The following is a 26,160-nucleotide window of genomic DNA, read 5'->3' on the forward strand; positions in this document are numbered from 1 at the left end:
AAAGACGAAAAAGTAGCATATATACAAATATTAAAGAAAACTTTTTAAAAGCCCGCGAGATTTATGCATTCATTAGAAAATTTCTGGAGATATGCCACTAATTTATTTTTAGCACTTGATCCTGAAGGATTTCCGGGATAAAAACATATTGCTGCATCCCTCTGGGCTAGCTGTGTACCAAATTTCAGCTTTCTACGTCTTCTGTGTTTCGAGATTTCTTACATTTATGAGAAAAATGAATAGGCGTAACTTGAAGAAGTAAAAACTTCAAATTAAATCGGTATCGCGATTATTTCTCAGCTGAAGATTAGGGTTAGGGTGAACCAGTGACATTATCCACGGACAATTAAGAGGACTCATCAGTCGCCACGGTAGATATCGTCGTAAATTCGAGCGGAAGTGGACGCGGAAAGTCGAGCAGGTCAAGTTAGCGAAGGGTCGAATTAGCGACGTCCCGCCGGTTTCTAGCTCTGGACCTGGTCCAGGTCCTGGTGTCCTCTCCCTTCGCGTGTCCTGCTCCTTATCCTGCTGGATATCCCCCACTTGTCTCCGCGCGACGGGGGTTCTTTTCCAACGGGATTAAATGGAGCGCCTAGATGACCGATGCTCGTCCGTTGCTCGCGAGGGGATCGCGGGGCGGTTGGAAAACAAGATAAAACGAGGATAAAGCTCACTTAGAACCTTCCTCTCCCTTCGCTGTCGACTACGGACCTGGGGTTCGCGGCACTGACAGCGACGAGCCTTCGTTAATCCAGAAGCCTAATCGTCCGGATCGCCGGCCTCCAGCCCCGGTGCTCCAGTTCGCTTTTTTCGGCCGGCGAATTTGAGGTTGCTCGAGCAAACGGGGACGCAAACGATGTGCTCTTTTCTTCGTTTTCGAAACGCGCGCGAGAGCCTCGAGATTAGGTTAACGTGACGAGGATGTGCTTCGTTTTAATATTCTGAAATATTCTGAAATTGTTCTACAGGATGTATTTCGGATTGTTGAAGTACTCTGCTTCGAAAAATTCACTAAAATACTTTCAAGTGTGTAGTTTAAGGCTGCGCGATTCATTTTTCCCTCCAGTTCAAAACGTCACTGTCGGTTTGAGCGCTCTGTTTGCCTGTAAATAGAATAGCGAAGGGGTTGTTCGGGGGGATGGAAACCACGGTTCCCGTTTAATTAACTGGTCGATCGGGGATCCATTAGCGGCGGCAGGTCCTACCGATTTCCTCGAGACACGGGAGTCCCGGCTGCGGATCCGGAAAGCCGCGTGTAATGCCCGCTTTTAAGCCCCGATTACACGCGCGACCCGCCCGGATCCGTAAGAGGATTATATCTCGACTTTGTTGTGGCGCTCGAAGACGTTCGTTAGCGAAATCATTGCTGCGACGATCTTCTCCTTCTTCGGCTGGCATTGTTAGCGCTTAAAACGGGAAACCGCGCTCTCTCCTTGGATTCGGTAAATTCCTTCTGTGCTCTCGCGTTCCTCCTCGAGTCGTGCTCCTTTGTTGCCATGTAAACCGACTTTTTACAACGTTGCTCCCGAGATTCGGCAAACAGTCGTCAACAAAATATCTCTTACATTGTCTCCGTTAAAAACTCGTCTTGGAAAACACGTAAGCCGAACGGGCCCGTTCTGATGTTCATTTTAGAGAGGTAGCGAAGGATCAATTTTTCGTTCACGAGGCAAATTCAGGATTTTAAATAAAAGTAGAACAGTTTCTATGCAAAATAAGCATTTTAGATAGAGATAAAAGTTTAAAAGTTTTAAAAGAAGATATGAATTTGTGATGATAACGAACTTGATGAGATCTTTCATAGTTAAAGAATCGAGTCAGCAGAGATTGCCAGTCAGCGAAATAGTCATTGATCTTTTTCGACGAATCGAACACGTTTCTCCTCGGTTTTTGGAGAAGCCATCGATCATCCAATTTCACGGATCGGTCACAATTTCCCCCGAGCGTTCTCTTCTTCCCCTTTCCAACGATTTTTACCCCGCGTATTCCTTTTTTCCGACTCGCTATTACGCTGATCCCCGGGCTTCCGTGTCGCTGCAGCTCCTGCGGGACGTCCGACACGGCTGTCCAACTGTTACTTTGATTTATCGATCTTAATTAGCTCCTATGAAAATCACCGGTGCCTGTCCAGTCTCAGGTGCGATCCGTAGAAATTGCAGGATTCGTTTGTGGGGACAGTGCGAAATATAATTGGGGACCTCGATCACCAACTGCAACGTAATTATCGCTGTAATCTGGAAGGGGATTGGTGTTGGTGATTGATTAGGGAAGTGTCTGATCGATTCTAGAATCTTCTGATTGGAAGAGCAATGGAAATCCTCGTTTCTGGAGGGATGTTTTGGACGAAATAGGGGTTTCACAAGGACGAGCATCGTCGCGTATAATTTGTAAGTGTGTTTGATAGAGAACCGCGGGAATTATGGTGTCTCGAACTCGAAGAAAAGTTCGATTGGGTGTCCCACGAGGGATTTCTGCGCGGGCCGTTTCCTCGCTCGCGATAAAATCCGAAGGAATCGGGGCTGGCCGCAGCCGGCAAACTTCTCCGCTCGATCCCGTCCAAGTTTTTGCCCCCCTCGCGGCGCCCGTTTATGGTTTGACTGCCCTCGGATGGCACTTTAGGGAAATACACGAGGAAATCCGCGCCGTTTCTCCACTCTATCGGGAACCGCTACAGCCTATTGTGTATTATTAGCCAATAAAACCCACTTGCTGTTTGTTCGAGACACGCATCGCTGCCTCCTGCGATTTCTCCTCGACTTTCGGGCTCCCCTCTTTCTTCTCGCGGTGCATCCTCTTAGCCGATTCTATCCTAGCTAGACTGTGGAGTTTCTGCATTTACGACGTGAAATTGAAAATTGAAAACGCGACTTCAAGAAGCTCCAAATCGAACTGATACTCGGGCATTTCGGAGTTAATTGAAACGGTGTCGTTGAAATTCCCGACTCGTTCTAATACGTTTGCTCAAGAAAGCACGGTCGAGCGATCCGAAGGGGATGATTTACAGCGATAGGGTTAAAAGACTTGGAAAAGGGGTTGCACACGGGGCAGCCGCTGATTCTCAGTCGTCCCCACGCGTCCCTGATTAGCCCAGGTTTCCTCGCATTTCCGATTAAACTCGATAGCGGACGATCCTATCGCGTGCAACCCTCCCGCCGGCGATGTAATTGGAGAGGATCCACTCGAAGGGTGGACATTTGAATTCATTTCGAGTATCTACCGGTTCCTACGACCTATCCCTTCGTGATTCCCGGAAACGTTCAGGCGTCGCGACTAAAATCCGATTGTTTCGCTTCTTGCTCGCGCTGCGGGATTCTCCTTTTCCACGAGCTGCAATTCTGCAATCTCGCCAGAAATTAATCCGGTATCATCGCCGAAGAAGTTCCTCGACGTAAATTTCCTTGTGTTCAGAAATTAAAACACAGGCCTTCCAAGAGGGAAATCGATGACTGGTCCCGTTGGTAGTGTGCAGCATCCCCTATTCAGGTCATCTCGAGATCAGGTAATCGTTGGAGAGTCTCTTCTTGCGGAGTGTCGGCGCGCGATACCGCGTAATTAGGCTCCCCCGGGCGCAGCTCGGTGGACATTCGAATTCATTCGGGGTCAGAGCGTTCTCCTCCGTGGGGGTTGGCCGACAGCCCCTTTACCAGGCAACTGTCTGAACATGACGTAACGCTCCTGAAAGCCGTTCAGCCCGGTTTTTGCGGTGTCCGGCCAGCAACAATGGCCGCTTCTTACGCCGCTCTGGTCACCGTATATTATTAATTACTGTATTAATCTCGCCGGCCGTAAGCAATCTATTATACACGGGATAAGAGCCGGCGGCCGAGCCCGGCGTCGGGCGTCGTCGTCGACGTCGCGGTCGTCGGCGTCGTCAAAACGCCCGCCCACGTTCTCCACTACCCTCTGCCCCGACACCCTTTCTCATTCGGTGACTTTGTAACTTCGCTGCTCGATGTAATCTGACCCCTAAGGGTGTTAACGAAGGGTGGCCAACCGGGGAGGGTGTTAAAGGAATCTTGAAATTGGCCGACAACGTTCGACGCCACCTCCCCCCCCCCGAGAGCCATTCGATCGATTTCGGGGGCGGTTTTTCGGAAATTCATGTATCCGATGTACATTTTGTTATCTGTGGAATATTTTCCTGCGTTTTCCAGGTCAGTGTGCAGCCTGCATGCTAGCCAGGGTCGAGCGAGAGCGTCTGGAGAGCCTGAAGTACGACAGAGCGACGATCTACGTGAAGTGTGTGGACGAACACGACGGATCGAAATCCGAAACAGACACCGAGGTGAGTGGAAGCGACGAAGAAACGAACGACGCAGCAACATTGTAGCGACAGGGGATTTTTGTTAATGGGCCAGGGTGCCGAGTCACCGCGTCTCCTGGAACCGGTCCAGATTGATGCCGGTCGATAAGGAGATTGGCCCCATCTCGTCCATTTCACGATAATAATCGTCATTACGTTTCCGTGGCGCGACCTCGGGCCCACCTGCCTCCTTCGTCGAGATCATCTTCCCCCGTTTTTTCGTTTTATTCTCGGGCCGGACCGAAAGTGTTCGCCTGCAACATACGTGGATGAAGACTTTACAGCGATTGCAGAGTGTGTAATGGTTGTGTTCTTTCGGTTCGCTCAGGTGGCTGCGAAGAGACCGAAGATGGACAGCTCCAGGCCTTCGAGGACCAGGAGGAACTTGAAGGGCTCCCACGAACTGAAAGTCTCGTCGGAGATCACCCTCAAGGAGCTGAAACTGATGGTGAGTGCTAACTAGCTATGAGTACCTCCAACTTGGCACAATTTTCGGTCATTTTCTAGATTTAATTCGTTTCTTCGCGACCAATTGTAAATTATCTCCATTCGTGTTGAAACGAGAGTCGATTAACCTAACCGCGAATGGGCATCGGCCCGTCCAAAGAATTGCTCGCAATAGTCTCGAATGTTTGACTTCCGGAGGACCAGTGTCTCGTATTGAATTACGGAGAGGGTTAACCGTGGCTCCACGATCGAGCGTAGTTGCTGACAATGACAGTGATCACGGGGTAATTGAAAGAGATTGCTGTAGCTGGAGAAAAGCATCGTTTTACGAGGGTTTCGGACGAAGACAGAGGTCCTCCTAAAGTCAGACACCCTGCGCAACAGAGAACGGGAGCAGAGGCAAGAGAGAGAGAGAGAGAGAGAGAGAGATGTTCGTCGGGTTCGTTCGATGGACGAAAGTAGTAAAGCCGTAGTTATGGCTGGTTAGCATATGCCCGGGCCCCGGCAGTGTGCTTAAACTATTAAGCGTATTTATATTGCGAGGCTGCGCCCGTCTCCTTCTCCTTCTTCGGGGCCAACGGCAAAAACCCGAAAGAGCATAAACCTCGCGCTAATAACAGGCCTCTCCGCTCTCAGACTTCTCCACTCCACTTCACTCCACTTCGTTCGTCTCTCTGGGCCTTCCTTCCTCTCGTACCGATCCCTCTTCAACGTGGTCCCCTTCTTCCCCTCTCTCTCTCTCTTCCTCTCCTCGGACCTTCATCGAGGTGTTGCTTCCGCTCGTGCTTCGACTTTCGCGAAGCCGTCTTCTTCGTCCTCGTCTCTGCTAGCATTCTCATGTTCATAAATGCGCGCAGTTCACAGCTGAACTATCACGAAACGGCGGATCTTTATGCAAAATAAAAATGGTTTGCTTTAGTCGCGGGACATTGTAACCGAATAGTTATTAAAAGTAAAACAAGTAAAACACAATGTACAACTATTATATAAATAGAAATATGATTTATAAATATTGTTGGGTAGTTTTCGAGGAAGGCTTTAAAAATGAAATCGAAGCGCCGCGATATGGGTTAGAAAGGGGGAAGCAGCGTGAATATTTAATAGCGAGGAACACGGTATTAATCCCCGTGTTCCGACGGTCCCCATTTACCGAATTTTTGTCGGCGGCCGGCCGGGTTTTTTTCATGTTTTTTAATATCCGCCCGCGAGAAAGGTTGCCGGCGTCAATGGGAGGACGAGCCTCCTCTCTTCTCATTCAGTGGCCCTCTCTTTATAGTTCCACTGACCGAGGCGACCTCCCTTTTTTCTCCCATTTTCGATCGAGCCTGTCAAGAGAGCTGACCATTCTAGCGGCGGCAGCCGCCACCATCCACTCTTCTCTTCCTCGTCGCATTTCCCTCCGTAGAAACAATCTACGCCGGAGATTCGTAACGAATTCTGGAACGCCTAATCGTCTCCAGCAACGGGTCAACGAATTTTCTGTCTTTCATTCCGCCGGCAGAAAAACGCGGAAAAATTGCGGTGCACAAAGTGACCGGCCCCGGCGGTTTCACCGCAATAATTGCCAGGTCTGGCCAGTAGTAAAACTGTGAAATTCGAGTCGGCGTTCGCGGAGAGCTCTCTCGGGGAAGACGTTGCCAGAGGAGAGGATCCGTCGTCGTTCCTGGAGCATGAAGACTAAACAGGCGGAGATTAGACGGCGATTCCCGCCACGGAAATACTCGCGGAGGGTCGCTCTCGCGGGTCGGGTCCTATCCGACAAAAATCGACAGAGCTCTCCCGATTGTTTTTTGCCGGTCGGCAAAAATCCGGCGAGTTTCATGGTCGAGCGCGCGACAAGTCGCGAGCAAGCGAGCAAATCGGGACAACGGCCGGTGGTGCGCTTCGACCGACGATCGCTTTACGTAATCGTCGTAACGCCGCGATCGCCGGTAAATATTACTTTCTACTCACATTCCGTGTCACCGCCGGTCGCGATCACGTTTTTTTCCCCACCGTCCGCTGTACTCTCTGTGTCCTCTGTTCGCCGATTTCTTTCTTCCGCTTTTTAATCTATCCGACGAGAACACGCTCGTTCGCTTTGGTTCGCTCGTTGTTTGGCTTGACGCTGCTGGTCTTTGGCTCGCCGAGCGACGGACGTTGTTAGGCCGAGAGAAACTGGCGGCGAGAATCGGCGCTCTCGTACACATGGAAATCGGTACGTCGGAACTAATTTCTGGAATTCGTGAAATCGATTTCTCACGCGGCCCTCTTTGCAGCGTCACCGTAGGCAATAGCTTCGATGTTTCTAGAAAAAAAAAACGATGGCGCGATCGCCGGACGCTTGAAACTCGTTCGATGCTTTTCGAAAGCCTGTGGACTGGATAAATAATGGAAAGTGAATTAGATAACAGTCCAAAGGCTTCTTGGACTAGAACTTGCAGAGGACTACTGCGAACGTAAAGAGCAACAGCATTAAGGGTCCTAGAGAAGTAGAAATTCTTGCCAGCCTTTAAGTTCGACGTTAATATTCTCGATGGCACGTCCAAATTTGGAGGGAATTATTATTGAGGATGGCGGGAACCAGGCCGAGGGAGAGGGTGAAAGAATAACAGATCCGCAAGGAGGTTCTGCCGACAGTTTAACTCGGTTTACGTCGGACACGGTCTAACCAGGGTGTTGGGTGCGCGAGCGCGCGCGCTCGCGAACCTCCTCCCGCTCTTCCAGCTTCTCTCGAGCTCCTCCCGCTCGTCTTCTGCGCGTCCCTGGCTCTTTTTCCCGGCGGTTACCCGCTCGTAAAACAGAAACCGACCCGTGCACGTTTACACCGGCAACGGGTAAGCTGCTGGTCTCCTGCCGGAGAGGAACCGGCCGATGGCGAACGCGAAACCGTTCTCTCGAGGCGGCTTCCACAAATTAAGCAATTACCCGGACGCATGCTCTTCTCGATTCCGACTTCGCGTTGTTGGCCCTTCGCTCGCTCCTTCTCTCTCGCTCTTCTCCTCGTCCGCGCCTCTCTGCTCAGAGTTCAACGGCTGCAGAGGCGCGATCTTCGAGTCCGCTGGAATTTTTAATTACCATCGCTGGCAAGTCCCAGAAGCTTCTTCCTCTCGCTTCTATTCGCGCGGCGAGCATTGTCATTTTTCCCAAGGGATCGTTCTCTCTTCAACACGCCTAACGCTCACGGGTCACTTCTCGCGAGTCGGAGCCGCTGGAATTTTACACCGACGATCGTCCCCGATGCTGCTGTCTTCTTTCGCGCGCGTAGAGCAACGATTGTAATTTTCCCCAGGGATTATTTTCTCTTTAACACGCCTAACACCTCCGGTCACTTTTCGTGAGCTGGCCTCTCCTAACATTTTAAACGTTTTTTGCTTCAGACCATGCGGATTTGTGGCGCCGGACCCTACGACCAACACCTGATGCTCGGCGAACACGAGCTCACCGATCACAGTCAGAGTCTCGCGGCGCTCGGCATTTTTCCCGGGGCGCTTCTCACCTTAAAGGTAGGCCTTAACTTCTCTCCCATTTCTTTTTTCATCACTTTCTTCGACCACATTTCTAGACGTACGCGCTCCGCTACCCTCCCCTCCCCGAAAATGGAAATTCCGACTCGTAGAGGGAACGTGATTAATTGAAGTTCGCCGGAATATTATCCGGGAGGCATTCGAACGAAAAGAAAACGCGAAATTTTGTGGCAATTAGGGGCAATTGCTCCGATAACGGTCGCACAATGGCCCCGCTAATAAGCCACGGAGCCGGCTTCCCTTCCCCGTTATCCCTGGCATCGCATTCCGAACCAGCAAACATTCGAGCAAGACCCTCAGGATCGTCCCCGAACGTTCAGAATGGTCCTCGGACGTGTCTCTCTGTCGCAAGAACGCGAGGATGCGAGCCGAACCACGCTTCCTGCTTTCAATTTTCAGACATTTTAACCGTTCGTTCGCCGGAATCCGGGCCAAAGCGGATACTGCACCTATGGTTGGATACACCAGTGAAACACCAGTCGCTATAATTCGCAAGACTCGCAGTGGTTGAAACTTTTGTCCCTTTAAAGACTCCGCGTTTGTGCGTTGTTAAATAGTTTCGATATTTCATGAATGTCTTGGAGAATTTTTATTTTGCATAAAGATCCGCGCAGTCTGATATTGGCTACCAGCCGGCAACGATTCAGTATCATGTCGAAACGGAGCGCAAGGTCTTCCGATGCAAGAGACAAGCGTGATGACTCCACCTGTAGAAAACCGCGCGCCTTTTTCTATCCTCCCTCGATCGTCTAGGATCTGCCGAGGCAGAAGAAGCGACAGATGGTTTAGTTAGGCTCGGAACCGGCGCGGCGGCGGCGTCGGGAGGCATCGCCGATCGATTTTTGCCAGGGTCTCTCGTTGCGTCGCCGGTAGTCGGAAATCAATTATCGCTGTTGAAACGGATCGCTACACCGGCGATTACCTGAAAAATCCGGCAAAGATACGATCGAGGCGAGTTCCACCGATCCGCGCTGCGCGCTGGAGGGAATAGAGAGGCAGCGGGGCGTGCCCGACAACTTCGATAAATAGTTGGCTACGTAAATGCCCGGTGCCGGGCATAACTCGCGGATTAGTCAGCCGCGTTCGCTACGGACAGACCGCGAGATCGGTTTCTGCTTTTTCACCGTGACTTTTTCTACGAGATCGATCGATCAACCGATCCGACCTCTGGACGCACGAACTTCGATCTTCGGAGTGGAAACAATCGACGGACAATGTCTCTCGGACAAAACATCTCCGGAAAAAATTCCCTTGTGCTTCGTATTTTTTTCAATACTTCCGCATTTTACCTTTAGCCACGGCGCGCAGTGGTGCCGATCGCGAATCTAGCTGGACAAAATTATTCTAACATTATTTTAAGACTTACGATCTAAGTAAGGAACACGATCTAGTAAATATCAGCAAGGTCTTTCCATCCAGAATGAAATAATTACGGTGGGATTGAAGAAGAAATTCGCAACGATGCATTTCTTCTTAATTTCTTGGACTCGTATGAATGAATTTTTCCATTTTCAGTTTTTTTCCGTTTCAGTCTAGACGGCGCACAGTGGTGCCGATCGCGAATCGCATTATTTTAAAGCCGTAGTTACGTAGGTCATTGGATTCTCTCTCTCGTCTTGACATCAGCTACAACAATATGTAATAAAAAATACTTAGTGACATCTGAAAAATTAACGTGATCATATTTTTTGATTAAAAACAAAAGGTTTTGTGAAATATTTTTATTGGGACTTATAGATGACTGAGTATCGATTAACTTTTGTCGGAAACATTTTCTTGCCAGATTATCCGAAATGTTCAAAACATCGTGGTGACAATTGGGCATTTGCAACAACCGTTTCATTAGAAGGAAGTCTTTGATCAAGATCTTTGATTTTGGTCCAGCTAGATTCGCAATCGTCACCACTGTGCGGCGTAGACTTTCCTGGATTTTCTTCGGACTGCCTCGGAGCTCACAGTTCTGGTAGTCCGATGTTTTACTCGTTTAAGGATCTTCTAGACTTTGTCAGTTTTCTTTTAGACTTCTTATTTGATCTCTCTCACATCCGAGTCCTCTATCAGGCCTTCCACATCGAATATTTCGATGTTTCGGACATCTTAGGACGTCGTAAGCATTTCTCACACTTTCCGGAAGATCGTCGGTGTTTCTAGTTTCCAGAAATGGTCGCGATCGTTCACCGGCAGCGAGTTAATCGTCGCTGGAACGATACATTTGTCGAGCACGCGGGAACGGCACGGCGGACAGTGACAAACAGGTGCAATTTAGATTTAAGATCTAGCTACCGTTTCCCTTAAGCCCGAGACAATGGATAAGTAACGTCGGCAATGGTCCAAGATAACGGCAAGACCGCCGATTTCGTCTTGGGATTAGCCGGAAACGTCGCCCACCGAGATTAGAAGTGTTAATTGGCCTAGCGCTGCTGGAAGATTAGCTCTCTCCGAGGCGAGATTCAGCTCCGGCCGATCTTCTTTATCTCGCGGACTCGCTGATAACAATCCTTTCGATCCTCTGGAGTCACTTGCGCCTCTTCGAACAAAGTAGGTACCCCCTAACAAATTTCTTGGCGCTTTTTACAAAGTACAAAAATTAAGTTGATTCGTTCTCTTCACGATCCTTTATTCTCTCTCTCTCTTATAAATGGCAATAAGACTCGACTCTTGATCGCTTCAGAAGTCATTCGAAATCTGCTGATCTGTTAGATGGAAGTGAGAGGGTTCGAGAGGAGGAGAGGGGTTCGGGAAGGCGGGCATATGCGATGTCCATTCGCGATTCAGCCGGCTGCATATCTGGCAGTTCGCGCGGGCCGCGAGGATCGAAGATTCAGCCAAAAATTCAGCGGACGTGCCTTGTTTTTGCCGGGTCAGAAGCTGTCGGCGGCGGCCGCCATGCCGTCGCCCCGACGCTGTCGCCGAGCCGGACCGCGCGCCGGCCGAAAGAAAAATTCTGTGGCCCGTCTCCGAAACCGCCGGAATAATTCCAGCATTCCAGCGCATTCCGGCGTTCACAGTCCACTGATTTTATGAAAGCGAACCGGCGGACAACGGGCGTTCGGATGTCAAAACCGTTAAACCCGACGAAGACGAGACCAGAGCCGATGATGGTCTCTCCTCTCCCCTCTCGCGGACTGGTTTTCGCTCTTCCAGCTGCGAATTCTAATTGCCAGTTGCGGTAGGATCGTACCGTTCCATCCTCGACGATCACTGCAGCTGGACAATAGCCCTGTCTGCAAAAATATTCTACACGTATTTCTTTATCGGCCAGCATCCAGGTTGAAGGGTGAAAAGAACTTTTGATGTTGGGCAATGGATAGGTGTAAAATATTTTTGCGAGAACTGTCTCTCACGTGAATTTCATCAAAATCGGCATGTCCAGGTTCGATGTGATCAACCTTTCGGTCGCGAGACGGTTTCGCATGATCGTAATGGAGTTTTACCGTCCTTTTCGCTGCCGAGCCGTTCGTAATTGCGTAGGTATAGAAATCCGATTAATCAACTCGATTAAGAAGCTGTCGGACAGCGGTAAGAACACACTCGACTCCCGTCGCGTTTCTAGAAAGGCCGGGAGGAGCTTCTCACCTTTTTCTCGGTCGAGCCGAGTATTAACGCCGCGCCACGAGGTGCTCGACCCGCTAAAAATGTTAAGAGTCGATTCCACCGTGATTATATCGCGATTTCATCTTTGTTTTCGAGTTGTTCGCAATTCAAGCGTATTTTTACGCTGCGGCGGTACTTAACGCCGCTCGAGAAGACGTAATAACTTGGAAATCACGGCGGGAAGGTGTAATTTGATCACGCCTGATTTTTATTCCGAGCCGTAGAACTAAGGAGCAGAAATTTCAAGTGAACATCTACTTTGTCGGACATCCACTTTGCTCCACGGACCAGCGATCGTGGATCGGCGCGAAACAATTAAAAAACCCCGGAGGGATTCTTGCTCGCATTCCCGATCGCATTGTTCCGCGATCGACAGCTTTCATGGCGCCAAACGAAAAACCGACAGGCCCCTCCCCGGGAATCTAAATTTAATCCGCGAAATAAATAATAGATCCAATGAACGGTCCGCTGGGTTTGCGGGCGCGTTCTTTCCTCGATCCCCGGGATTTTCGACGGGGTCCGACTGCATCGACGATCCGGGATAGATCGTTGATCCTCGACGAATTTCACGGCGCGATTTCGGTCCCGTTTTTACCGTGTTTGCACAGTCGACGGAGCACAGACCGTGCTCTAATCCGCCGATAAAACTGCGATTCGCGTCTAGAGGAATCCGGATTCATTCGTGCCGGTAATGACGGATCGGTTTTTTTATCGATGCATCGCCGATTTTCTTGCCGATCACGCTTTTCAGTTCATAGAGCGACGAATGAAAAATTATTTCTGGGTGTTTGGGAATTTCAGCTGAAACGTGGCTCTGGAAAACGCGCTGTTCGGAACTCAACGATCGACTGGAGCGCTGACAAAGCGTTCGGAACGGCCTCGTTCCGGGAAAATGGATTAATCGTTGGACAGAGCCGAGGGACACTAGCAATCTGTGCTGAACAACGGCTAAATTTCATAGGATTATGCGCCGGTGGTTGTTTTACGACAGAAGATTTCGCGAAACAATCCAGCGCGCGCGCGCGCGCCGCGGGAGCTTCTTGCCGCGGGATTGGTCCACGGTTATCCGCATAACTGCGAACAATTATCCGTCGGCCGTGGATTTTTCAGCCGCGTTACGGCCGCGATAGCGTGCAACGGCCGTTAAAGCCAGCTAGACGAACCTTAAAAGGATTTATCACTATCGTTACGTCGACCGTGAGGACCGATAGGCCGTGCCTCGAACTCGACACTGCCACTGAAATAATTACAGTCATCCGCCGGGGAAAGTTGCGAACCCCTTTTTTTTGCCCTGCCCTGTTTGCGAACGCTCACAGAAACGGGGGGATTTTACTTTTCGACTCGAGGCGGCAGAGAATTTTGCCGGGGAGGAACGAAAATATTCGGGCAAAAATCGGAAATGACGAGTCGTGTCGAGAGACGATCATCTTCTAGAATAGTTCCCAGGACGTTGTATATCGAACGAGCCAGCTACCGGCTCAGAATCCTGGAACATACAATGACTGGGATGACTTGCCGGCGGAATCAGCCGTGGAACGTCTTTCGATACATTAAATACCGCCGCGTCATCGCTCGCGCGATGATTCAAGGTCGCGATTACGAAGTCAGCGCACCAAGTCCCGGCTTCAGAGATCTGCATCCCCCGATATATCTCCGTGCTCGATTGTCCGCGAAAATGATCGCACGATTAATCCTCGAGGAGCGATCTGTTCTGCACAGCGAACACACGACGATCTACCGCAAGGACTCCACAGGACGACTATCAGGAGCCGTCTTCCAATCTTAAAATGGTAAATTGCTGAATTGTTCTAGATGATCCCGCTTCAAAAATAATTTTAGCTGGGGATTTTTAGCCAGTTTGGCGGACTAGAAGATCCCAGGAAGCACCGTGGGTCTATGGGGGCTCCAAAAATTGTCGGCCCCGGGGCAATTAGCCAATTAGCGACGCAATTCTCGCGGTCGGGCCGCGAGACGCGTTAAATTAATCGAGCGGGAATAACAAGGAAGGGAACATAGTTGCTTACAAAGTCTGTGGGCCCTCTCGCTCGTTTCCTCCTTCTACTCATTTTTCCCCGATTTTTTTGCAATTCCTCCTCACTGTGCGCCCTCTCTTCATGGCTGATCGACCGGAGTCTTTAGAGTCGGTCGGTCGAGCCTCGAACGGGCGGCAGCCGCGTTTGATGTCGTGTGACGAATGTCCGCGTTGGACGCGCTCTCCTCTCTCTTTTTCTTTCTCTCTCTCCCTTTCTCTCTAGCTCTCCTCTCTTCGCCCCTCTTGTCCCCTCTGTCTCCTCTCGCCGGACATTTCTCTCTTCTTTCCGTGTGTCTCGACGGCACAGTGCTCTCCGTTGGACTTTCGTAGGATTCCTCTCCACTCGATCCTCTCTCTTTCTTTCGACGTTCTCTAGCTCGTCTAATTCCGTTGCTTTCCTCCTCTCGCTCGCCTCATTCTTTCTCCCTTTTCCTCCTTTTTTACGCCATTCCATCGGGTGATCGATCGCGAATTTGATCGCTGCTACCGGTCCTCGAATCTTCGAGGAAACCCTCTCTCGGTTCGCCGGCTACCGATCTATCTCATCTCTGGATACATAGTCGCAGACAGCGGCAAATATATATTTCTATGTGTGTATGTATTGGGTAAGCACAGCATATTGTTTTCGTACGGGGATGAAGGCACTGTACAACGTGTAGCCTTGAAACTATCATTTTGATGTTCGAAGGAGTTCGAGTTTGTTCTTTCTTCGATTAATTTCCAACAATTTATATTTGCATAAAGATCCACGATCTAGATGTTTTATCCTCCCGCTCTGTTGGCTCCGATCAAACTCTTTGTTTCCCCGAGGCCTTATCCTGCGGCAACAACGCGTTCGATTGTTAGTTAATATCCTGGCCGGTGTTTCTTTTTGGCTTGCGGTCGTCTTTGGGAATAGGGCGCAAGCGTGGCCAGCCTTTTTTCTTTTTTTTTTCGCGGTGGATTCCAATATAGCTGGGCCCGACGCGACGCACGGTAGTCCCAAGCCGCGCGCCAACAGAAAATTGGAAACATCCGATAGGGCCCTTTATGCCTCGGATCCGAAGGCCCGGCAAAAAGGAACGCTTGACCGGCTCCGCTGCAAAATAACCATCGATCCATCGATCGGGCCCCGGCCCGAACCTGCCCATGATATCCCCCATGATATCCCTGTACAGCTGGATTTAATGTCGCGAGTGTCGCTTCGCCGATCGAGCCTCGATTTATGTGACGTTGATCGGGCCTAAATTCTTTCGTTTGAAAATTACATTAATTCACAGGTGGATGATGATCGGAAAAGATTTTTTCCCCCGTCGATCTTTCGCTCGTTTTCTCGACAAGGACCCCGGCTCGCGAAAGAAAGAATCCTGTTGTGTTCGTTCCTTCGGTAGTCTGTCCCGACCACGAAGCGGCGTTTAAGCTCGGAACGACCGTAATAAAATCCCATAATAAAATTCTATTTGCTCGTCCATTAATCACGTAATTGCAGCCCGTTGCACGCGGTTACGGTCTTTCCGTTCCTGCTCGTTTCGCTGCGATCGCGAATTCCGTGTAACCGTGGGACGTGTACTTTTCCTATTAACAGGATGCCGTTCCGATCACGGCGAATCTGTTAACATGCCCCGACCGACGACCAAGCGACCAGGCCTTGCTCCGCGATCGTCCGACGACACGCGGGTGTGATAAACGACCGGTGAAAACGATCCGACACAATCTACAGGCAATCTGCTGTTCCCTGTAATTTCGACGATCAATTACACGTTCGATTAATCGGTCCGCCGCCGACCGGCTTATATTTGTTACGATCGACCCGTGACATCTATTACAATATCATAATTATCGAGCGATGCTAAGAAACTTAGACGCCCACACTTTCGGAATTAAATTCGGACGTGGTCGACATTCAATTTTAAACAATTATCAAGCAACACCTGCCTCGCACTTCAAGTCTTCTTCAAGAAATTCGGACGTCCACATTCTCAGAATTAAACCGGGACATTGTCGACATTCAATTTTAAACAATTGTCGAGCAACGCCTGCCTCGCACTTCAACTCTTTTTCAAGAAATTCGGACGTCCACACTTTCGAAATTAAATTCGGACGTGGTCGACATTCAATTTTAAACAGTTATCGAGAAACGCCTGCCTCGCACTTCAACTCTTCTTCAAGAAATTCGGACGTCCACACTTTCGAAATTAAATTCGGACGTGGTCGACATTCAATTTTAAACAATTATCGAGCAACGCCTGCCTCGCACTTCAACTCTTTTTCAAGAAATTGGAACGCTTATATTTAGAGAACTAAATTGGAAAACGTAGTCGACATTTATATTTTGATCCCATAAAGTCTACAATAACACTGCTCGCTGAAAATAATTACACAGTCACGCTAATATTGAACAAACAAAAAGATGTATCGGAGAAGGCCCGAAGAACCCACGAAGGTTAAAGAAAAGACAGTTCCGGTCCAGTCAGCGAGCTGAGCAGGCCCATCTCGTCTTTCTCGGTTAACAAGTTAATATTCGTCGCGACGCGAGGGCAACCGTCGACGATTAATTAAGTGGCCATCAGGCTCGGCCCCCTCCCGTTCGATCCGGGGGCCAGGAAAGGGCCTGGTAGGGCCCCGAAACGCACAAGAATTCCACGAACGAGATTCCGCGTGGTTCGTCAGCGTCTCTCGTCCGAGAATTTCATTCCTTTGGCCCGCGGCGTCGTTGGTTCCGGATACGAGCAACAATAAACGATAAGCCGCGTTTCGGAATCAATAAAACCACCGTAAAAACCTGTAGCGGTGCCTCGATCGCGAGGCTCTGCAATTTCGACGGCGCGGAACAACCCTTGCCCCGGAGACTTCAACGAATGGAAATGTTAGGTTTGCGAGGTGAGTTAGCCATACTGTGTACACAAGTGTAAAAAGATTCTGCTTCCGGACCGTTCCCGTTGCACGTTTTGCATCCGGTTGAGAAACTGAATGATCAATTAACTCCTCTTTACTCTAGCAGAAATAATTTTATAAATAAAATCGGTAAATAGATGGTAGAGAGAATCGAACAAAAGGATCGAGAGCCGGTACCGTCGCCGGCGAGCGGGTTAAGGGAACGAGAAACTAAGTAGCAGTAAGAACCGGCAAGAGAAGCGCGAGCATTAACAAATTATCCGAAGTAAATACGCGGCAAGAAACGGAAATAAAACAGTAATAACGACAACCCCGATAAAAATGTACGATGTTAATTATACACGGCGAGGCCCGGGGCACCGGTCGATCGGTGGGGCTAAAAGTCGTTCTAATTACCGTGACATTAATCCACCGTTAATTATACAGAGTAATTCCATCAGCGGGGGCCGGCGCTGAAATCGTGCTAATTACACCCGGCCGTGAAAATCGAGCCACTATTAATTGCCCACTCTCTGTTGCCGCTATATATCGACATTGTAGTCGACGAGGGGGGGCACGCACCCGGTCTTTTCATCGTTTTTTCGGTGTCGGCTTTTTTCGTTTTCTCTTGCTTTTTTTCTCCTGCTTATTTTTCGATCTCTCTCTCTCTCTCCCTCTTTTTCGTTTCGCCAGTGGAAGACCGGTAGCCGGAGATCAGTAGCCGGAACACCGTAATTATTATCCTTAATTGTCGAGCCTTTCGAGGATAAGATCGAAGAAAGGGTGGAGAGAGAGAGAGAGAGGGAGAGGGAGCGAGAAAGAGAGAGGTCCTCCTACCGAGGCCGCGATCGTCCTGGCTGACACGGCCCTTCTTTGACCGGCCAATCAGCGGCCCCGGTTCCTTGACTCCCTGGACCCTCTCAGAAATAAATCAATTAAGCCGATGCAGGCTTCGAAAAGGGCACCGTCATCATCATCCTGCCGCTGCTGCTCGAGAGCCCGCTCGCTTCCAGCTGAAAATAATCGAGCGATAGGAGGCGGGCAACCGTTCCCCGATCTCACTCGATCCCGCTCCCTCACCTGAACCGCTTAAGAGGGCATCAATGTAGCCGCGAGGACAGGTGATATCGCCGAGGCGATCGGTTTAACCGAGAAAAACTCGCGAGAGAAACCCTGGCGGGGGTGGAGACAGAGAGATAGACCTCTCTCTCTTCTCCTCGGATCGGTTCGAGGAAGCTTCTACGCTCCTTGTGCAATTGCGCTACACTCAGCTCCGGAGAGTTCGCTGACTGAAGAAGGTTCAAGGAATCCCGCAAACTAGAGAATCGATTTTAATGGGTTCACCGTAACGAGGATAATAATCGTCATTATCCGCACGACAATGCCCGCGCAAACCTCTCTCTCTCCCTCTCTCTCTCTCTCGCCGCGCCCCACAGAATGGTAAACAAAGGAACTACAGAGAGAAAACCCCCTTCCCCTAGGGAGCGTCGTAAAAGTCGACCGGCGATCGTGAACGACGAGTTAACTCGTCAACCCCCGGCCAGCTGGCTAACGAAACATGAAATCGCGTTGACGCAAACAAAGGTGTCTCGTAAGGACTCGGACCGAGAAGAAACCTTCTTGCTGTCGATGCTGGCGATTTCGCTCGAAATGAATTTCTGTATTACATTTCTGAATTTTTATCTCGGTATCCCAGCGAATTGATTCTTCTCCCGTTTCCATCGAGAAGGTTTGCTCTATCCAGAGATGGGCATTATTTGGCGAAAAAGATATATGAAATACTATTTAATAGTTTAGATTTTATTTTGCTTAAAGAAAATAGTATTTTATTTGAACAATCTGAGCCTCGAAATAGAATATTTCTATTTTAATAATCTGAAACACAAAATAGAATATTTTATTTTTTGCATCGTTATACCTAATTGGATCGAACCAGTGCGCCGAGAGCATCATTAAATCTTTTATCAACAATTATACGGTCGATAAACAATGGAACATTTGTTGTACCTAATACTTTCAGAAATCGCATTACTTATTCAATATTTCTTATTTTAACAATAATTTAAAGAAGAAATGGTACTTAATGTAAGAAACTATATCATTTGCCACATTTTCGTTTTATTTTGAAATTGAAATTGAAAATAAAGACAAAGTCCAAATATTTTCAATATTCTTAAAATAAAATACTATTCAAAAATTACTACAACAAATAATATATTTTATTTTCAAAGTTGTACAGACACTGTAAAAGAAATGGGATTATTTACTATTTAAAATACTATTTTCCCCAGCTCTGGCTCTATCGCGACAAATTTTTCCGTCGCACAATATATTTTGTAACATCAGCAAATTTTTACCTTGTCCATTCACGACCGATTCCTTGCGCAAAGTTTCGAGTCCAGCGGACCATGAAAACGTCGCGGAAGGATCGAGATCGCAGGCTTTCTTCCTCCCGATCGATCGCGCGCGTTTTTTTTTTTAAGCGGCGTGCACGCGACACCACGGCTCCGTTTTGCATTTCACGCGTCCCGACCGCCATCGCGGTTTTCTTGCGCGCCGATCCAAGCGACGTGAAAGCGGACCGGGCGTCGGATCCGACGCAAGAAAGTGTGACTCGAAAGACGTGGAGGTATCGAGCGTCCCGAAGAAACGAGATTAGCAGACACGCGTCTTATTCCACGCTGGAAACAGTCCGCACCGCGATAATTCGAAAAAGTTCCGAGACAATTTGTCGGTACGTGTCCCGCAGATTGCAAGAGCGCGACAGTTGTCGATCGTCCGAAAGAAATAAGCCCCGGAAACAGCGTAACGACGAAACTAATATTCCGGGGCCGGCGATTCCGGTGGCGTGACGAGGGTGGTCTCCCCCCTCGAAATTCGGCTCACCATGAATTTTTCGATCGGCCAATTCCCAGCTGCGGCCAATATGAGATTCGTCCCCGGCATACGAGATCTTTTTTTCTTCCGTGGCAGGGCCACCCCCTGGCCCCGATTTTTTGCCAGGCCTCGTTTCGGTCACTCGCGATTCTCGGCTTCTAGCCTAGCCTAAGTTAATATTAATGGGGATATTTATGGGCGCGGGTCAACGGTGGTCACCGCCAGAGCGCCGCTGATAAAAGGAAATCTGAAAATGCCATGATTTATGGGGCTCTGCCATTCCTGCGTCCACCTATACGCCTCCACCCCCTGCTCAACCACCCTTAAACGCTGAATAAGTTATGGAGGGAGCTGTATTCTTGTTTCTGCCCCGTGTTTTCGGTTCGGGAAATTCGGAAACGCAAGGATCGTGCGTGAAATCGACGAACGCCGATTAAACGGCCATTTCCTTCGGATGATGCACGGCCGGGCTCGTTCTTCGCGATGATACTGGAACGATGACGATGAAATTATTCTTCTTGCGATTCTCCACGAAAAATATGATTGCGACCCGGGAAATTCGAAGAGAATTTTCGAACTTGTCCCAGAGGGAACTGTGTAACTGGAAGTATTTTAATTCAGCAATAAAACGGAGGCAGAACGTTCCGGAGGTGCTCCGATCAGCCGGCCTCTGGTTTCGATGTTTTGCGAGACCGCTGTAATTCGAACCACTTTGCTAGTTGTAAAGCAAATATGGTTCTTTCGTCGCTATTCGCCGGGCACAATTTACGGGCACCGGGCAGGAACTCTGTCGCGCGGGATTCTTAAAAGGATCGTAAATTCTTCGTTCCGAAGCGGCTCTTCCTGGTCGCTCGTTAAAACATAAATCGCGAGAGCTGCATAGCCGGTCGGGGGCGCAGTGGAAACGGATGCAACGAGACAGCCGATTTCATATTTCTCTCGGAAATCGCTTCCCGAGTCCTCGCTGTTCATACGATTCTCCAAAACGCTTCTCTAAACTGCCATTCGTTTTCCAATCTGAAAAAGGTAGATACTAAATTACCGCACTCCGGGTGCAAGCCAGTCATTATTGCGAGAGCGATGTGCAAACGTGTCCACATTTCGGTATAAATTACCGGAGAAAAATATCCTAGCTACTCAATAAAATAAGAAGTGTTTATGTACTCCGACTGGAACGCATTACATAATATTTTGTTCTAGAAACACGAGCAACTTTCGCCACATTTCGGTATAAATTTTCCGACAAAAAGGTGCCGCCTCTTCAAGGAAATAAAAAGGATTATACACGTGTTTTCGTCATCGAGCGAAAGGCATTAATACTTTATTGCAGAAACACGAGCAACTCTCGCCACATTTCGGTATAAATGTTCCGAGAAAAATATTCTAGCAACTCAATAAAATAAGAAGTGTTTAGGTACTCCGACTGAAACGCATTAGTATTTTATTGCACAAAACACGAGCAATTCTCGCCACATTTCGGTATAAATTTTCCGAGAAAAAATGCCGCTTTTCCAGGAGATAAAAAGGATTACATGTGTTTCCGCCATCGAGTGACCGGCATTACTACTTTATTGCTAGACAGCGGATCTTTATGCAAAATAAAAATGTTTTGCGTTGATTGTGGGAAGCAGGAATATCATACAAATTGATTTCACCCCTTAATGACTTACATTAAAAGCAACATTACAACATTCTCGAATTTTTGAAATCTTTCACTGTTTTATATTCCACCCAACCAATTCCTTCATAAATGCATAAAGATCCGCAGTCTATCTATTGCAGAAGCACGAGCAACTTCAACCACATTTCGGTATAAATTCTCTACGAAAAACGTTGTCCAATAAATGCCGAGTAAAATTCAAACCGGAGCGCAGCAACGATGTACGCGTTTCGAGTGCATGGCCATCTCGTTGCAGCGATGTGGCGATAGGTAAGAGCGCCGGATTCCCGAGGTGCCTTATTAGAAGTGTCCACGAGCTATTCTCCGCGGGGGTAATGGAAGAAACGGGGGCGCACTATAAAATCTTCGTGGAATCTTTCGAAGAGATTAACGAGATCCACGTGTCTGGTATTATCGGCACGCACCCAAGACCACTTGTTCGAGGGAGCAACCTGTAGAGACCGTCTACTGGCATACCGCACTGATCGCGCACAACAGTGTGTACGAGAAACCAAGCAGGAATTCAGGGTTAGCAGCGCGGCCAAATATAGATCGGAGTGTATGTGGGAACACGTGTACACGGCCATAAATATCTCGTTTACGTTTCGCCTGTGCAATGAGAGAACGATCCGGCCGGACCCGCGGATGCACCAGACATAATTGGTTCCTAGCAGCAGCCCGTTTAGCGCGTCGGCTATTTTTTCACGAAAATTTTTCATCCCGCGAATAACCACGTCCCGGCGAGCCATAAACCACGAAGATGTCGAAATCAACGAGTCGAATGGGCCTTCGAGACACCGAGGATCACCCTCGACCTTCAACCGATAGCATGAGGTCGTCTGCGAGTCTTTGAATTATCCCGAGAATTAAAAAATTCCTTTTAAAAGTTTTTAGAAATTGTTCTGACAATTTTTCTGAGGTGCTTCCAGATCCTATGAGAATTTTTTGGCGAGGTCACAGCGACCTTGGAATTGTCAGAAGTCTTTCGGAAACTTGCAGGATCTCTCGAAAGTCCTCAGAGGTTTGCCTAGGAGCTCTATAGTAGCGCAGAAGTCATTTATGGGTCTCCGTTTCAGACTCATTTCACCCTGAGACTTGTCGGTCGCAAGTAAGCGAACAAGAGCAACCGGCGAGTAACTAGGCAGACATTCGAACGAAGATTTACGAGTCGGTAATAGCGTTTTGAGTGGAAGCCGGAAATATAAAGTTCATTGGAAGGGTTAAACACGGTCGGACAGCCGTGTAAATATTCATTGGCTTCCACCGAACCTGAACGGTCCGTCTAAAATATGAAACTTCGCCTGTCTCCTCCGGCCTCGGCGAGTTTCTATTTGCTTCGCCATTGATCTACGGTACTAACCGGTGGTTCGAAGTACAGTAACAACGTCGAGAAATAATTACAGAGGATATTCGACGCGTGTAGACGGTTCTCAGAAGCGTGACAGAATTCGGCGACACTTCCTACTTGACAAAATAAAGCGTCCCCTTTCCGAAGACGCGCCAGATGTCTCGGCGTGGCGGACCAACTCTTTCTTGCGTCATCTGCCGACGAGAGAGACCGAGGGAGACAGGGGAACGGCCTGGTCCGTAGTCAGACACCGATAAACACGAGTTCATTTAAATAAAACAGGTAGCTCCTCGCCCCAGGCACCCTTGAGCAGGATTTAGTGGCTCGTTACGACGAGGGCTTCGAAGATAGCGTTCTGGACCAGGGCCCCTCAGAATTTAAAATCCAAGGAAAATCACTATAGTATGCGAAACATTGCTGATCAAAACAAAAAAAGAATCATCGCGATCCGACCAGTAGTTTTCGAGATAAAAATTGCTTAATACAAGCAGTTTCGTGGAGACTAATCTAATCTAAAAATTAGAAAATATAAGAATAATAATTAAAATCTCTTCTCAACGTTCAAAAAAATTATTAAGTACCATTTTTATCTCACGATGTAGGTCCTTTAATAACAAAATATCGTCTGTATCCAAATTTGAATACTCGCGACGAAGTTTGAACGAAATTGCTGGCTTCTACAGGTGTTTTCCTGGAGGATTTTTGATCCTGTGTTGAATTTTAAACTGAAAGAGATATTTATCGTGGTGCATGCGATTTGAAACAAGGGAGGAGTTCGTGAATCTTGTAATCTCTCATCAGTGGAGCAAACCAGCAGCGAACCAGCCCGGCAAAGTCTGTGTGTCGCGAGCCCATAAATCTGAGGGAAGGATTCACGCCTATCGGCGCAGCTCTGGTCCACGCGGGTACACGCGTCCTGCTCGTGGAAAGTGTCCAGTCTACGGTGGATAGAGGGGGTTGGAAGGGGGGTGACACTGGGAGAGCAACCCCCTTCGCTAGGTCGAATCCTGGCTGGGCCGAGCGCTCGAAGATTTGTCCCCTAATGTAGTCAGTGAGCCTCGGGGACGGCTCGACGATGGGGTTCGCAAGTAGGCGTCTAGAAAGTGAGTAATGCTCACGACAAACGCAGCCCCCGGGGGGCCGAGAGGGAGAGGGGTTGGACCAGGGAGAAGATCCCGGCAGATAGGGTGCTAAGCGACACGCTAAGACCGCTGACTATCTGCGTGTCTCCTCGAGGGTTGCGCTCCTCGCCCCTCTTTATCTCCCAGTCTTTTCCTGCTGTTGCTCTTTGTCGGGAAACCTCGGCCTGTGCTTTGTTAGCAATGTTTGCAATCTTCATTCGTTTCTAACATTTTGAAAGATGTAGGAAACTCTTCAATTAAATTGCCCTTTATTCCCTCCGTAAAATAAAGGCAATTAAAAGTTTTCCAAAGTTCACGCACTTTGGACTGCCTTGAGGAGGTAGACCTTTTAGGTGGGTCTTATACAAATCGCAAAAGTCACTTACAATTTTAAAAAAATAAATATAACATGAAATTCACTAATTAAACGAAAGCTTTTTAAGTTAATCTATTTTTTAAATGCAAAATGTACTCATGAATGGCTTTCATTGCTAATATATTGATGGATTTCGAATTTATTGTACTTTTGTCTACCATTGTATCTCTAGAACATCCTTAAACAAATAGGAGTCGCAAATAACGGAACAGTATAACTTATTTCAAGAAAACTTTGTCGAATTGACCTGAGGGACGGATGAGGGTTAAACGAATCGGACCACCCCGGGACGATCTAATGATTTCACGGTTTCTGCGGTCTGTGTCGAAGTGTCGGGGATCGATTCGGACAATCGGAATCCGTCTGCGAACGCAGAACAGACGCCGGGAGCGCGATGATAACAAGTCGACCGAGGGCTCGACGAAGCGAGGCAGGCTCGATTAGCTCGAGTCTTGGTCGTCAAAGAACGCGACGGCGAGCGCGACGAGAGGCGGAGAGAACGGTGCGTGGCATGAAGGCGGTCTTTGTGTTTTGCCGGAAGCATGGTTCGGCTCTTGATAGGCGACGTGTCTAAAGTGATTCTCGACATGCCGGTCCCTCTCTCGGTTTCCTCGGGTTCGCGCGTCAACTCGAATCCACGTGGTTGCTCGCCCGAGAATTCCGAGTCATCGAGAACACGGTCCCGAATCACTTTGGTCATCGATGATGGGGCCTCTGGGATTCTTTTAGCTGTTGAAAACCAAGTTGGTCTTTCGGGTGTTTACCAAGAAATCGTCCCTTTGAACGTGCTCGAAGACGGATAGAGAAAGGGGAACGGCGAAAGGGTGACGGGAAGCTAGAGATTAGACGGAGAATGTTTTTAGGCGATCACCGACACCCGTAGGTGTTGGCCACAGTGACTGATGAGTTTTCCGCTCGATTGGATGACGGCCTCGGCTAGCTCCAGCTCATTTTTCTGTCTTCCTTCGACGGCGCGCGGACGTCGACCGCGCTCGACCTAAATCTGACATGCTTCCAACTGCACTGCGGCTGCCGGCACATCGAACCCTCGATTCTTCCACTTAAAACTTGCTCGAAATAGTCGTTCACAGGCTCCCACGTTTGTCAATTATCAAGAGAAACGCCGGTATTAAAGCTAAAACATTTCTGCTCCCCGGAGTACAGACACAAAGGTACCAATTGTGGTTTCTCTCGAGGACCCCGGGACATAAGAGGGCCACTGTGCACTTCGCTCGCACCCGGTAGACGCGGGGGAGTATAAAGACGTCCACGGTCCGGACAGAAAACCGTGGCCCTTCTTGAAAATAATTTGAATAATCACCGGCCCGAGTTTTTCATCGGTGATGCTAAACAGCTGTTGTCTACGCTTTCTCTCCACTCTCCGCCGCGAGACGAGAGACAATGCAGGGGCTCCTTAATTTTCTTAAAAGACCGCCGTGTGGACCTGCCATCCCTCTACCTCGCCTTCTGACCGATTAGAATGACAATGCGAATTTTTTCGCCACGGGCAAAACGGTCTAGCAGATTATCTCGAAGAGAACACTTTTACCGCCTACTTGCCCGTGAATTTTCTTGGTCGAGGACTCTGCTTTAAATTTTAATCACTCGCGTATGAATATATGATGCTTACAGTCTCAAAACTTTAAATGTAGTGTATGCTATTCGATAAAAATTTATGTTGGAGTTATAATAAAGTTTCACATGTGAAAATTTATGTAGAAAGTGGAGCGCGAGTAGACCAAAGAAAATACCATCGAAAAATTAATGAAATTAAATGATAATGCAATGTATTGCAACAACACAATAAAATTCGGATTAGGATCTCGGTAGAAATTGTTCGCAGATACGAGATTATTCGATTGCGACCGGGTGCAAGAAAACAGTTTCGGTTGATCGCGAACGTTTCATTTAGCCGTCGGAATTCAGGACCAGCCAGGGTCCTAATATCCCAGGACACGTTCCCCGGGTGTCCTGCGGAGCACGTACGGCTTCTATTAACGACAGGGCGCCCCCCTTTTCGCAAAACACAGGACGGGGCTGACT

General features: G+C 48.6%; 1 protein-coding gene across 8 annotated transcripts in view; it reads left to right on the forward strand.

Annotated features, from left to right (window-relative positions):
• Nucleotides 1-26,160, forward strand: part of LOC143215415 (ubiquitin carboxyl-terminal hydrolase 48) — an 82,510-nt gene that overhangs the window by 27,324 nt on the left and 29,026 nt on the right. For 4 of the 8 annotated variants that reach the window (XR_013010380.1, XR_013010379.1, XR_013010381.1 and 1 more), the window contains 4 exons: nucleotides 4,155-4,285; nucleotides 4,632-4,751; nucleotides 8,110-8,235; nucleotides 12,652-13,640. Coding sequence is in view for 4 of the 8 variants with exons in the window: in XM_076437526.1 (XP_076293641.1) it covers nucleotides 4,155-4,285; nucleotides 4,632-4,751; nucleotides 8,110-8,235 (377 nt within the window). In the remaining 4 variants the exon portion in view is untranslated. The remainder of the gene's footprint in view (nucleotides 1-4,154; nucleotides 4,286-4,631; nucleotides 4,752-8,109; nucleotides 8,236-12,651; nucleotides 13,641-26,160) is intronic. The other 4 variants (XM_076437526.1, XM_076437525.1, XM_076437528.1 and 1 more) reach the window with 2 other exon arrangements.

This window comes from Lasioglossum baleicum, chromosome 13 (genome assembly GCF_051020765.1).
Source record: "Lasioglossum baleicum chromosome 13, iyLasBale1, whole genome shotgun sequence".
Classification (NCBI taxonomy): Eukaryota; Metazoa; Arthropoda; class Insecta; order Hymenoptera; family Halictidae; genus Lasioglossum; species Lasioglossum baleicum.